Source organism: Pogona vitticeps, chromosome 9 (assembly GCF_051106095.1).
Source record: "Pogona vitticeps strain Pit_001003342236 chromosome 9, PviZW2.1, whole genome shotgun sequence".
NCBI classification, from domain to species: Eukaryota; Metazoa; Chordata; class Lepidosauria; order Squamata; family Agamidae; genus Pogona; species Pogona vitticeps.
This window is the reverse complement of record NC_135791.1, coordinates 5,451,575-5,465,867: the sequence shown is the minus strand read 5'-3', so window position 1 is coordinate 5,465,867 and position 14,293 is coordinate 5,451,575. Positions and strand designations below refer to the sequence as shown.

Here is a 14,293-nt window from a genome sequence, read left to right as displayed (position 1 = left end):
AACAAGGGGGGGGGGGAGGAAAAGCCCTTCTCCTTCCTTTCTCCCCCCCTCTCCCCCCATGACCCAAATTTCAGCAAGGGGGTGACCAAGTCTCCCCCCGACCTCCCCACCACCACCAAAGGGGCATCCTCGCCCAGGTCACCTGCGCCTCCCCCCCTAAGGATCCCCCCTCCCCATCTCCAAGCCAGCCCCACCGATCCCCTAGAGGCCCCCCCTCCGAGGAGTCTTGGAGGCCCCCCTCCTGGGCTGGGGGGGATCCCCTCTCCCCCAGCGCCCTCCCCTGGCCCTTTTTTCAAGGGGCCTTCCTGGCCCCCTCCAGCTGGCCGGCAGTTCTCCCACCCACCCCCTCTCCCCACCGCCGGCCCCCCTCTCAAGCCCCCCCTCCCTCCCGCCACCCCGCCCCTTTCCAGGGTGGGGGGCAAAGACCCCCCTACCTTCTTGGGCTCCGAACCCCCCGAGAGCCGCGATTGCAGCTTCCCGACAACTTCGAGCACCGACTCCGCCATGTTTACTGCTGGCGCAGGGGGGGCTCTTCACGGCGGAAGTGGCGGCGGCTTCGCCTCCTACCCAGGAGGCCGCGCGGCTTCTCGCTCCGCTCAGTCGCTGGCGGACGGCTTCGCCGCCATCTTTGTTCCGGGCCGGGGAAAGGGAGGGGGAGAAAATTCCATAGGTGGAAATGGGAGCGCGACTCGCTCTTTTTCGGGGATTGCGCCGCCATCTTTGAAGCTGGCAAAGGCTTCACGGGTGAGGGAGGTAGAGAGAGATAAAAATATCCATTTCGGTTCAGGGCATGGTAAAAAAAACACACAGAGAGACACAGAGCCTTATCAAACCTTAAAATAGCTGAGGGAATGGGTTGGAACCTTCCCATCTTAGAGAAGGGCAATACGTTTCCTTGCTGACGTCCAGCCGCCATTTTGAGTGCTGGCAAAAATGATATTATCAGGAAAGTTGTGTGTGTGTTTAGCAATAATTTCACTGCTCTCATAGTTAAAAGGGTTTGCTAAAAGCTTTCTCCTGGCAGTCCCAAAGCTATTCCTCATGTGCACTAGTGTAAAGGACTGTGTATGAAGACTGGCCAGGAATGAACATATATTAAAATGCAGCTTCCTTCTGGTAGTCTCACTAGAGCTTGGGACATTTGGATTATTATTATTATTTTGCTTCCATCTAAGTTGGCAGCTGTCACTACTTCTGCTGGTGGCAGATTTCTCACAGCAGAAATAAATTTCTGAGATTATAACATTGCAAGTACCACTTTCCTAAATTATAAGCCTGCAAATCGGAACTGTATCCAACTATATCATTATCTTGAACATCATGATCATCACCATAATCATTGAAGTCCCCGGCAAATCTTTCTGGAGAGAAGGGGAAAGACAAGGAGATAGGATAAAATGGACCACAACTCTTCAGACAATTGGGAAATAAATTTCAAACAAAAAAAAACATGCTACTCCAAATTTAGAAGCCATAGCACAAAACCGCTCTTCATGTGGACAAGTAAAATGAGAGAACTGGGTAAGATGGTTTCTCAGTGATCTGGTGGGTTGGTTAGTTTTCACTTGCAAGTGGCTTTTTCTACCTTAAAGCAGAGTTAAAAAAAAACAACAACTATCCTATACATAATTGTGGCTCTTAGTATATAAATCTTTTTGCTACAACAGGATCCCACCAGATCATTCTGCTGCATGTGGAGATGAACCTCAGTAATGGTTATACTAGGAGTCTGGCAAGGTGGGCCAGTATTCACATTAACAAACCTGCGATCATATGTTCACCAGGTGTTTTCTCAATTCACAGTATATATTCTGTTCGTTCCAGGAGGAGCTGTTGTCTTCGAGTCCATTCCAGAGTTGCCTCTTTGATCAGACAGAATCAGGCAGCCACCTCAGCCAAGCTGATAAGGACCGTCAGGAAGGCAGAAAGCCATTTATATACGTATATATTTACTGCCATGAACAGGAGGTGATTGTTGCAGGATGTTCTACCAAAATGTTTTTGGGTACTACAAACGTCTGTAGCTACGAAGGAACGAGAGAAGATCTTCAAGAGTAATGTTGCATCACCAGAGACCCGGACCAAAAACTATCTGTACTATGATATCCCTCAGTACTATATATGGATGTGAAAGGTGGATTGTGAAAATATGCAGTTTGTTTCAAGCGTGCTGTTCACTGAGACGCTTGCATTTTGAGAGTATGATAAGATAAGGCTCCCTGAAAAAGCTGCAGTAGGAAAAGCAGAAGACTGAACCTGAGATTGATTGATTTAGTGAAAGCAGTCGAAGCCTTAAATTTGCAAGATCTGAACAATGTTCATGACAATGCCTTCTAGGTAGCCTTGTTTGTTTAAAGTATTTTTATCTTGCCTTTCTCCTTAAAAAGAACCCAAGGCGGCTTCCATCGTTCAAAACACAATATTTAAAAGCTAAAAATGGTAGGCATACAAATATTCAAAAAGAATTAAACAGGTATACATTCAAAACAATGTGGACATGTTGGTGCTGTGGGTTAAACCGCAGAAGCCTCTGTGCCGCGAGGTCAGAAGACGAGCTGTCGTAAGATCGAATCCACATGACGGAGTGAGCTCCCGTTGCTTGTCCCAGCTCTTGCCAACCTAGCCATTCGAAAGCAAATAGATAAATAGGAACCACCTCGGTGGGAAGGTCACGGCTAGTCGCGCTGGCCACATGGCCATGGAAACAGTCTACGGACAAACGCTGGCTCCATGGCTTCGAAACGGGGATAAGCACCGTGCCCTAGTGTCGGACACGGGGAACCTTTGCCTTTACCACATTCAAAATAGTAATAAAATCATTACTAAAACACATTTAAAACAACAGAGCACAACAATCCATTCAAAAACCCTTCTCAGACTACCAGGTTTTAAGGGAAAGCCTGCCTGAGATTAAAGATCTTTGCCTGCTTGCGGAAAGACTTGACAAATTCATAGGGTTACCCTAAGTTGGAAGTCACTTGACAACATGTAACAACAACAAACTATGCACCATGACAAGGGATGTGGGAAGCAATGTTTCTTAGGTAGCCCCTGGCAAGGTCTGATGTCCTCCTCTAAGGTCTGGCAGCGTGTGGCTGACATTGGACAGTCTCCTTTTCCAGAGCCCCCCCCCCCCATCATCTTTTCTGTATCACACTTCTCTCACCAAGCTGGTGTAAGAGGAGACAGAAGGATCGTCAGCTGGCTGCTGAATTAGGAAAGAGGGAGGAGAGAGGTGGGGGGGCGACCAGACACGAAATACTTGCTACATTTTTGGGATTTCAGCTGGGGCGCTCACTGTATTCCAGCTCCCCCACGGTACAAGAGCTGGTTCTTTCGACTAGATCAGGCCTCTCGGCACCAAGGTAAGGAGCAGAAGTGGCTTTTGTCTCAAACTGGCTGGCGAAAGGCAACGGCGGTCCTTTCTAACTTTAATATTTGCACAGTGGTTGGCAGGTCACTTTGAGCTGTTCGGAGCTTGGGAGCAGCCAAAGAAAATCTGCCCTTCTTCTAAAAGCGACACCAGTGACCAAATGGAAAGAGGGGGAAGGGAGGCGTCTGGCATACACGGCTGACATGCCTGGCCAGAAATCTCAGTATATTATTTATTTTTTTCATATATATATATATATATATATATATATATATATATATATATATATATATATATATATATATATATATATATATATATATATATATATATATATATATATATATATGGCTTTAGGTCTAAATAAAGAGTTAGTGTTATACTTTTAAATAAAAAAATCCTTCTGGAGTGAAAAGGAATATTAATTTTATATAAAATTATTTTTTTAGGAATTAATTAACGCTAACTCTTTATTTAGACCTAAAGCCGCAGCTGCAACAAAGGAAAGGGAACCAAAAATGGCTCGATTCTTTAATTAACCCAGAAGTGGGCAGAAGTTCTGATAGTGCTCAGAGATGAGCGCCAGATAATTGGGGGGGGGGGGAGCCACTGAGTTGCCTTCCGGTAATTCAGATTTTGCCAATACTGAACTGGGTGAAACTTGGCCCAATCCAGGAAAAAACATCTTCCAATCTGAAGCAAAGAGTATGGCTTCACTTACTCCCGCCTCCTCCAATCCCCACTTTCCAGATGTGTTAAACTGCGCCTCCGGTAACCGTCAGCCAGCATGGGAGATGTAGTACAACACACCTGGATAATGTGTGTCTGGAGTATCACAGGCTGCCGACTTTTTTTTTTAACAGTCAAGAATTTTAAGATGTGCATTCTTGCTTTATTATTTAAAACACATAGGTAGACGGTGGTGACAGCAACAATTGATAGGCTGTACAAAATTGGTTGGCCCAGCACTGATCTAATCTCCTAGTGTTGCTAAATATTTGTCAGCACAAGTGTCGAGAAAAAAAGGCAGGGACCTTGGCAAGTCTTTGGGTATACCAAATCCAAAGCACCAAGCCTGAGTCCCTATTAAAAACAAGTTTTTTTCCCCAAGAAAAAGAGAGCGAGGATGTGTGGGTTTACGAGTCGCAAGTTCAGTCCAAGTTATTAAAAAACAAACAAACCAAGTTTAGTCTGAGTTGAGTCACTGACTTGACAGCGATGGGATTCCATTAAGGTATAAAAGCCGGGGGTGTGCAGAGTATTTACCTGAAATGATTTGACCATTGACAGCAGTATTTATACATTAATTGTTATTTTTTCAACTCATGAAGAGAATAAAGATCTAGGTTCCCAAATGAATTCAGAAGATTCCTTGTTCATGTATTTAATTTACCTTGGTTTGATAGAAAGATTGGAGGCAAGCCAACAGCACAAACCTATGCAGGCTTGTTTAGATAAAAGTAGTCCTGCTTAGTTCAATGGCACCCACTTCCAGGTAAATGGGCAGGTAGAAATACTTGGTATTTGGGAGGAAACCCCCACTGTTCTCCCTGGGACACACAGCTAGGTAGACACTTATGGGAGGACTGAAGACTTAGTTGTCCTCAGATTCACAGAAATTAGAAGAATTTCAGGATAGGGTATTTGTATCCTCTTAAGTTTCCCTTCAGGCTCAGATCTTGCTGGAAAGTGGCCCAACATCCAAGTGACACTTTTCTCCTCCTGCTTCATAATGCTTCCCCCCCCCCACATTCCCAAACTTTTTTTTTTACTTCTTCAACCCCTAGGTTTAATTTTTTGTTCCTACTTGTTCTGCTGATGGTGTTCTTCCTGCATAGCAACCTCAGGGGGGCTCATTAATCTTGTATAGCTTGTCGACCTATGAATTAGTTCTTTGATTAATTGATCTTTGCAAGGAAAAAAAACCCACAACAGTTAACAGAGTGCGGGAGTTGCTCTTTGCAGTTCACAGCTTGCTTTCTTATTCTTTTTTTAAAAGATACATTTTAGAATTTTAGTGCTACATTGCTCCCCCTTTTATAATCCTGTCTGTCTGTCTGTCTGTCTGTCAGTTGTTCATCTAGCAAATTGCTACTCTGGATGGTGTGCAACAGGAGGAAAAACACAATTATAAATCAAACTCTGATAGACAAGAAAAAAATAGACAGGTAACAAAAATGTGTTAGTTGACATATACAGATATCCAAACAGAAGGTGAGTCGTGTTATGTCAGCAAAAGGAAGATCCAAAAGCAGCTGGCAAAATATCTCCAAGTAATGAGATCCTACCATGTGTTTCAGAGAGGGTGTAATCCTGCTTTCCTGCCTGTAAAGTGGAAGGAGGGACGCTATGATGCTTCCTTGTTCAAGTAAAAATAATAATAAATAAAAAACTAAGGGGAGCTTGTGGGAGGAAGTAGAATCGGAGAAAAAGGAGACGTCTCTGAAAGCTTAGATGTTGTAAATGCTGTGTATTTGATTTCCTAACCCACCTTGTTCATCCCTATGGTTAAAATTAAACACTGGCAGGCCTGAAGGCCCCAACTTTCCATGTTCTTCCAGGAAAAAAAAAGAACAAATGGAGTTAAAACCAATCCTCCATCTAAACAAGCCTCAAGTTAATTGTGGTTAGAGTTGTACATATTTGAGGCTTTGGACTAAAAATCCCTGACTTTGAACACAAGCAACTCCCCCCCCATCCCCGGTTTGGAACCATGACTTAAGGACCTCAAATGAAACCTAAGGGCCATAAAATTCATTTACTCTCTTATTTTTCTGCTACCTCATTTTAGTGCGCCAATGTGTTCAGAACAGGTTCAAATTCACTTCGCTGTTCCTTCAGAAATTATCGGGAAACAGAGGTAGGGCACCCCAGAAGTGAGGGCAGCCAGCACTTATCCATAAAAGCATTTCCTCCCAGGCCCCAAGTTCATATCACCCTACGAAGGCTTGGCCAACCCTCATGCCTGCCGTGCAGGTGGCTTCTACGCTACCCAGAGGTTCATTGGCCTACAATGAAATTCACAGTGTTTGAAGACGCCACCCTACCCATCCATAAATATGTCCTAAACCTATATTACCTGGGGCATGCTTAAATGGTGGTGCTGTTTTTCTTTCATTGTCTTTCACTCAAATATATATGCCTCTATGCATCACTTGTATTTTTTTAGAAATATGCAGAAAGCCATGCTCAACTAGATCCAAAGTCCAATTGGCTCATCTAATATACTACTTCCCGGAGTGGCCAAAGAGATGCCCTTAGAGGAAGCCATCCAGCAGGACATGAAGCCAGGATCCATCCTTCCTGCTTTTACCTGCCTGTATCCACCCTCACCCCCAGGAATGGTTATTTCTTTCATTGATGAAAGTCTGTCTGAACAGGGGCATTCCATTTTGTTCCTTATCTGCCGGAGACCCAGTGTGCGGCAGATACCCAAACCACCAAGTTCTCCAGGTACTGTATGCTGTAGCACACGAAACGAGAGATTCACAGATGTACTGTATTACACACACACACACACAGCACCAAAGGTGCAATCTCAGAAAAACATTACAATAATCAGTGGCAAGGCACTTTGGTTTCAAACGTCACCTCTCGATTTTCACTGGAATCAAAATGTCATCAGAATCAAGAATACAATCTCTGCTTGCATGATCTTACGCGTATCATAATTTTGCATCCTCTGCCTTCTGTAACTGCTGCGTTGGGTGTAGCATATGTTTATTCAGAGTTGCTGAAAAAAATTATACACACGTACAGGGACATGCATTTGGTAGGGCTCATAAGCCTAATCGGCGTCATGATCTTATAACGGCAGAGTCGATTTTAAAATAACCAGACCACAAACTGTTTTTAAAAGCAGCATCCTTATAAATAAAACTGATGAACAGCTTGCGAATCACACAGCACAACATGAGCTTATCTTCCTGAAGCTTGGGAAGGAAGGGGTGAATCAAGCCTCCCAAATGAGGGAATGGCAGAGTTGGACAGCTCAGTGGGTTAGGGGTCTGGCTGCAGAGCCAGAGATTCAAAGTCAATTTCCTTGCTGCGTCTCCTTGACGCAGTGCTGGATGTGATGATCTATAGTCTATAGGGTCTTTTTCAGCTCTGCAGTTGTAAGATGATGGTGGCAGCAGCAGCTGATATTGTTGTTGGTTCAGGTGCTACTATTGAGAAGGCCCTGCTCCATGTACTGGCTGATGACACTTGAGATGACAACAGGACATGGAGCAGAGCCTCCCCTGAAGACATGAACAAGGAAGCAGAATCATGTAGGAGCAGGATATCCTTAGTATATCCCACACCCTGAGGAGTCAAATGCTCTGAATGGTTCATTTCTGCCAGCCTCTTTCCGAGTGTGTCATTTCAAGACAGTTTTCAAGGGCAGACCCATGCAAGGTGTCTTGCGGTAGTCCAGCCTGGATGGAACTGGAGTACATCCAATAGCGATCAAATCAGCTTTCTCCAGGAAGGGTGATTGTTGGTAGATAACAAACGATGCACAAACACAGTGCTGGCCTCAACCTATTAATTTGGCTTCAGGATTGGGTTCAGAAGCACTCCCAACTTGACGACCTGATCCTTCAGTGGCTTCTTCATTCAGAGAAGCAAGCTCCAACTAACATCACAGCTACAGAAGACAATAAAAAAAGTCAACAGGAAAGTCATGAACGGTCTTCTGTTTCTCGTCCTTTGCCTCCTTCTCCTCCAGTTCTAAGAATTACTGATTGCTTAACCCTCGGAAACCCGATCCTTACATCTAGCTCCGAGAGATGCAAGACAGAGGCAGTTTGGCTATTTCTGTCTTGTCACAAACAGGTTTGCCACCCAGCAGCTTAAGTTATCTCCCTCTCTCTCCCTCCTCACAGCGTCAAAGGGAAGGTGGACAGAAACAGCTGAGAGACAGCTGGGCCCCCTGTTAGGAATACACCCGCGTGTGGAGGGTCAGGAGTCGTACGGCATGCTTAATTCAGAGATTCACTGCAATGCTGTAATGTGTCGAAGTCTGAAAGTCCATACGTGGCAGGATAAAACGGGCCCCAGACTCTGTGTGTGACATGGTTTTGAAAGTTTTGTTTGCTTTTTTAATTAACATCAAACCTTTCTCTGCTTGTGTGGTGATGTCTAGAAAAGATAAAAGAGAGGGAGGGAGGGAGGGAGGAAGGGAGGGAGGGAGGGAGGAAGGAAGGAAGGAAGGAAGGCCACTAGCTGAAAATATGCACTGTGTAGTAATCCACCATCCTTGATCACAGTTGGGGTGACCAAGTGGGTTTCTTCTACCATTGACCCAATATATTTCAGACTTCTGGTATTGCTGAAGTTTGCTTCTATTAGAATCAAGGAGCAGGGTATACCATGAAGTGGAGCACCTTGAACCTCCTGCCTCAACATTTTGCAATGGTTGTTGTTTCCCTCACCAGACTTTTGTTGCCCACTGTCCTTAGCTGGGTCCCAGTTTCCTTCATTAATTCACCAGTCTCTCCAGTCTGTGACTGGGGTCGTGTTTGCAGCACTGACTCAAGCCAGCCAGTGCCCTTTAAGGAGGGCCAGTTATGTAAGGTTGACAGAGGCCCCCGAATCTCAGCAGCTCATCATCCTGCTTCCATATCCATGGTCTCCATTGCTGGTTGTGGCTATTTCCACCACCAGTGCCTCTTCTGGGTGTCTGTGGGTCTGCTGAGTTGTGGCTTGGCCAGGTGCCAAGGTCTCCATTGTGGGGGTCCAAGAGTTTGTGGAAACACTCTTCTTGCATTAACTTGACTGATATTTAATCCATTGATACGGGTGCCCAGCATATATATATACCTGTCTCAAATCACTCTTCACAAGATATGAAAGCTGCTGTTCTGGAGAAGAAAAACCACAGAAAAAGAATCCAGAGGGAAACAGCTGAGAATATATATATAATTATGGATTCTTGTTCTATAGTTTTTCTTCTCCAGAATAGCAACTTTCATATCTTATGAAGAGTGTCCTGGTAGATTTAAATGATTTGAGACAGGTTTCTGTGTATTGCGATGTCTGATTTATGTCCATTACCATAATTCTTTTGCATAGATATTGCCCTATTTGTACTATGTAAGCGCAGAGGCGCACTGTTGGCAAAAGACAGCATAAATCACATTAGCGAAGAACAAGTAAAGGTGCCCTTGATGTTATGTGCGACATTGTTGGGAAGAGCTATAAATTCCCACAGAAATGTAGGAATTGAATAGCACAGCACAAGAAATAACATGTGAAGCTTCAATTCATCTGCAAGGCAAGTATTTTCAAACTATATCATAGTGAAGAAAGCAAGTATTTCTGCCATTAACTAGTTCTTTTAAACTTTATTGCAAATTTACCTGGGATTCTGTGGTCACAGAAACACTCCAAAGATAGCAGAAGTTTTAGCTTTGTGTTCATTTTCACTCTCCATTCACTGGAAGCCAGGAGACTGTCCTATATTGTATCAGGTAATTAGTTTATCTAGCTTGGTAATCATCTGTGCCTGGAGGTGAGATCTTCTAATAGATCTCTGGATGATTTGCTATAGATCAGATGGGATTTCTGACTTCCACTTACATCACACCCGCAGCCACAAAGCAAATTTGTTTCTTATCTTATCCCCCTTCAACTGAGAAAGCTGTGGGTGACCAAAAACCAATTGCTGTGCTGATCAGCTGACACCACCCTCTAGGGTTTCAGAAAGAGAACATTCTCAGTCACTCCTGGAGATGTTGGGCATTAATTTGGGACTTTTTATGCCCCACTAGGGAGCTGTCATGACCCTTTCCTTCAGAATAAGTGAGCCCCAAAAGCCCTAATTGGGAACTTTTGCAGAAACGTAGGCCTGTTTTTAAGGCGGGGATCGGGGAAAAAGGGTATGTTTCAGATCCTTTCCGACATGCCAGAAATGTTGTGCGCAATCAATGTGGAATGCATTCAGTGAAGGCATTAAAAAAACCTTTAAAATCACATTGCCTTGGATAAAACTAAAGCAGCCCCAGGTTTTGTGAGTGAGGTTAGTCTTAGTATCTAGTTCTTGATAGATTAGGGCCAGATCCGTAGACCCATTTTAATTTGTCTAGCGTGTCTTCATAAATGCCAGCCTACAGCGGTGCTTGACAAAGTTGCTTCCTCTTTCATATGTCCTCACAGGCAACTCTTTGCCCCAATGGCACCCAAGAAGAAAGTCTCTAAGAAGACCAAGCTGGTGAAGAAAGAAGACCCTGTGAACGCTACCATAGTAGAAGACTCCTCTCTTGACATCGACCATGACCACCACCATCAGCTGGATGAACTGCTCGAAAATGGTTCCGATGGGTTTCGCTGCACTGCCACAGAAGTTTTCGACCCACGGCATGGGATCAATGTTCTAGAGGAGATGCGCTCTATGCACCAGGATAGTTTTCTTTGTGACCTTACTGTGAACAATAAAACAAAGTCTTTCAGCGTCCACAAGCTGGTGATGTCCTCGAGCAGCGAATATTTCAGAAGCCTACTGAAAAGAAATCCTAGCGTTCAACAAGTGGACCTGAAAGACATCTCCCCTCTAGGCTTGACTGCTGCCATTTCCTATATGTACACGGGGAGGCTGACTCTTTCTCTGTACACCATTGGGAGCATGATTTCTACGGCCAGCTCCCTGCAGATGGGTCCACTGCTCAACATATGCACTGACTTCCTCATCCAGGAAATGAACGTAGAAAACTGGATGTACATTGCCAACATGGCAGAGACGTACAGCCTCAACAAGACGAAGGATGCTGCAAGAGAGTTCATCCGGGAACATTTCCTAGAGTTTTCCGAGACCGAACAGTTCATGAAGCTCACCTTCGATCAGCTCAATGACTTGCTTATGGATGATGACCTCCAGTTTCCCAACGAGGTGACTGTTTTCCAGATCGCCATGAAATGGATAGAATTTGACCCCAAACGGATCCAACATGCCCCAGACCTTCTGAACAACGTCCGGTTTGGTACCATCCCAGCTCACGACCTGATCAATTACATCCAGCCCGTGCCGTGTATGATGCAAAACCCGGAATGCCATCGGCTTCTGGTTGACGCTATGAACTACCACTTGCTCCCTTATCAGCAAAATGAACTCCAGTCCAGAAGGACCAAGATTCGAGGGAGCCATAAAGTCTTGCTCATGGTTGGTGGGCGCCCTTGCACAGCTGACAAGGCGGTTAGTAAAGACGTAAGCTACAGAGATCAAGAAGGGAACTGGAACAAGATCACAGAGATGCCCTCCAAGTGTTTGAACCAATGTGTCGCAGTGATGGATGGATTCCTGTACGTGGCAGGAGGAGAAGATCAAAGTGATGCCCGGAACCAGGCAAAGCATGCCATTAACAATCTGTGCAGGTAATACAAAGCAAGGCAACATTGAAAGTGGTCGTAGGTAGACCAGACCATTAGTTCACCTAGCCCACTGGTTCCCAACCTTTGGTCTCTAGATGTTCTTGGACAATAATTCCCAGAAGCCTTCGTCATTAGCTGAGCTGATCAGGATTTCTGGGAGTTGTAGTCCAAGAACACTTGGGGAACCAAGGTTGGGAACTACTGACGTAGCCCAATATTTTCTGCTGTGACTGAGAATGGCTTGGAACAGTGTCCAAGCAGAGCTCCTCCTGCTCAGACATTCTGACGGGAATGTTTTAACCAACTATGCAGGGGTTCTAATAAGAGCTGAGCAGGGCTGTGGGTGATGGGACTTTCTGGAAGTCGCTCATTCATAGGGTTGCCATGAGTCAGAAAAGGCCATCACGACAAATGCAGAGAATTATGAGCCAGGGTGAGTCTTAAGTGAGCTCCCAAAATGATCCTGCAGGACACAATCCAAACACATGAAGGTTACTTTATTCTTAGAATATTGAGTTGCCTAGCTCATGAGGGTCTACTCCAGAGGTAAATGACATTTGGCCCACCAGATATTTTGGATTACAGCTCCCATGTGCCCCAGCCCACTTGGCCAGTGGCCCTGGGTCATGGGAATGGTTATCCACCTATCTGGAGGGTTTACATCCTTGCCTAGCTTGACTACGGTAATTATGGCTCTCCAACCTCTCAAGCAGAGGTCATTTAATGGGGGCTGTTGAACACAACTTCTTGTACACCTACAAGATGTGTGTTCTGCTAGTGAGATCATCATCATCATCATCATCATCTTAAAACTGCAGAGCTGGAAGGGACCCTATGATAGTGCTTCCCAAGCAAACCTGGTATCATCTCAGTCCAGGGTGACTGGGAGATAATCATGAATCAGCCATCTGGATCAGAAGGGTTGAATATCTTTGAGATCCATACTCTTGGAAGGAAGGCAGGTTGGGCAATCAGACCGAGTGAAAAGAAAAGCAAGATATATTGTAATAGAAGCACCTGGAAAAGACATTTGGCAGATCCTTCATTCGTTCCTTTTTATGTACGGTGTATCCCTCTCACTTCCGAATTCAGGGACCCAAGGCAGGTGGGGTGGGGCATTTCCCCTAGAATACATAACCCATGCGTCCTTTGACAAGAGATGCCTTACAGCCCATTGCAAAAATGTGCACAGTTGTGTGAGACAGCAATAAAGGGAGATAAACTGTAGTAAGGACAGCTATCCGAGTCAAAACGGGGGGGGGGGGGGGAGAAAATCCAGGAAATGAAGAGAGCACTAAGAAGGGAGACGTCACACTTTTAGACTACAATTCCCAGAATTCCACAGTCAGCATGGCCACCGCGGGTGGTAAGTTTCTAGTTGTAGTAAAAAAACAAAAACAAACTGTGCTTCTTCCGCAGGTACGATCCCCGTTTCAGTACTTGGCTTCCCTTGGCCAGCATGTCTCACAGAAGAACACACTTCAGCCTCACTGCATTCAATGGCCACCTCTATGCCATTGGGGGCCGCAACGCCAAGGGGACCCTGGTGTCCGTCGAGTGCTATATCCCTTCTTCCAACAACTGGCAAGCCAAAGCCAACATGGAACTCCCCCGCTGCTGCCACGCCAGCACCGTGATCGACGGCAAGATTCTGGTGACCGGCGGCTACGTCAATAATGCCTATTCCCGCACCGTTTGCAACTACGACCCCACTACCGATTCTTGGACAGACTGTGGTTGGCTAAGCGGTCCTCGAGGCTGGCATTGCGCGGCCACGTTAGTGGATCGCGCCTATGTCCTGGGGGGCAGCCAGTTGGGCCCCCGAGGAGAGAGGGTGGACGTCGTCCCCGTAGAGTGCTATAACCCGTCAACAAACCAATGGAGTTACATGGCCCCACTGCCCGTTGGGTTGAGTATGGCCGGGGTGGCTACCCTCGGGGGCCAAATCCTGCTGGTGGGGGGCTGGAACGAAAGTGCCAAAAAGTATCAGAAGAACATCTTGGCCTACAACCCTGACCTGAACGAATGGATCGAAGACGGGGAGCTTTCTGAAGGCACGGTGGGGGTTTCGTGCTGCACCATCGCCCTTCCACACTCAAGCACCAGAGGGTCCAGGGCAAGTTCTGTGGGGTCACTAGCCGTCAGCATGTAAAGGTGGGAAGTTGGCTGGGCAGGACAGAAGGGAGCACTCATCCTGGTCGAAGGCGGACGTGTTTGAATGGATCACAAGCTTGGTAAGGTGTCGTTTACCATGGTTTCTTTCTACATCTTCTGGAGGTGCAGCCTTCTAGCTATATACCATTAGCTCTGGCCTACTACAGGGTTACCTTATAGCCACGACTGTTCCTTCTGCTTTGTGGAAACAACTTTGGGTTGACTGTGCATGAAGTTATTTGCTCTAATCGCACTTAGTGACCAGATCTTCAAGCAAATCCCTAAAATGTCCTCTTGCTGAAACAACCCACTGCCCTCAAATACTGTTCATGAGTCGTCAAGGACATTTTTGATCTTCACGTACGCAACTGGAATCGAGGGCTCATCCATTCTAAATGAAGTGTGAGATATGCTGTG

At 45.7% G+C, this 14,293-nt stretch overlaps 2 protein-coding genes across 2 annotated transcripts in view; one reads left to right on the top strand and one right to left on the bottom strand.

Moving 5' to 3' along the window:
* The window catches only part of ELOA (elongin A), a 29,606-nt gene extending 29,049 nt beyond the window's left edge, over positions 1-557 (bottom strand). Inside the window, exon 1 of the mRNA XM_072980320.2 lies at positions 435-557. Coding sequence (XP_072836421.2) covers positions 435-506 — 72 coding nt within the window. The 5' untranslated portion in view covers positions 507-557. The remainder of the gene's footprint in view (positions 1-434) is intronic.
* A 2,678-nt stretch (positions 558-3,235) lies between these two features.
* Positions 3,236-14,293, top strand: LOC110082491 (kelch-like protein 31). The gene is made up of 3 exons (XM_020800074.3): positions 3,236-3,365; positions 10,514-11,725; positions 13,142-14,293. The coding sequence occupies exons 2-3, from the start codon at positions 10,530-10,532 to the stop codon at positions 13,872-13,874; spliced, it is 1,929 nt and encodes a 642-aa protein (XP_020655733.3). The 5' UTR covers positions 3,236-3,365; positions 10,514-10,529; the 3' UTR covers positions 13,875-14,293.

Excerpts from the sequence above, each read along its gene's own strand:
- LOC110082491 (XM_020800074.3), top strand. The coding sequence starts at position 10,530 with ATGGCACCCAAGAAGAAAGTCTCTAAGAAGACCAAGCTGGTGAAGAAA. Across the intron at positions 11,726-13,141 it reads GCCATTAACAATCTGTGCAG|GTACGATCCCCGTTTCAGTA; the intron begins GTAATACAAAGC and ends CTTCTTCCGCAG.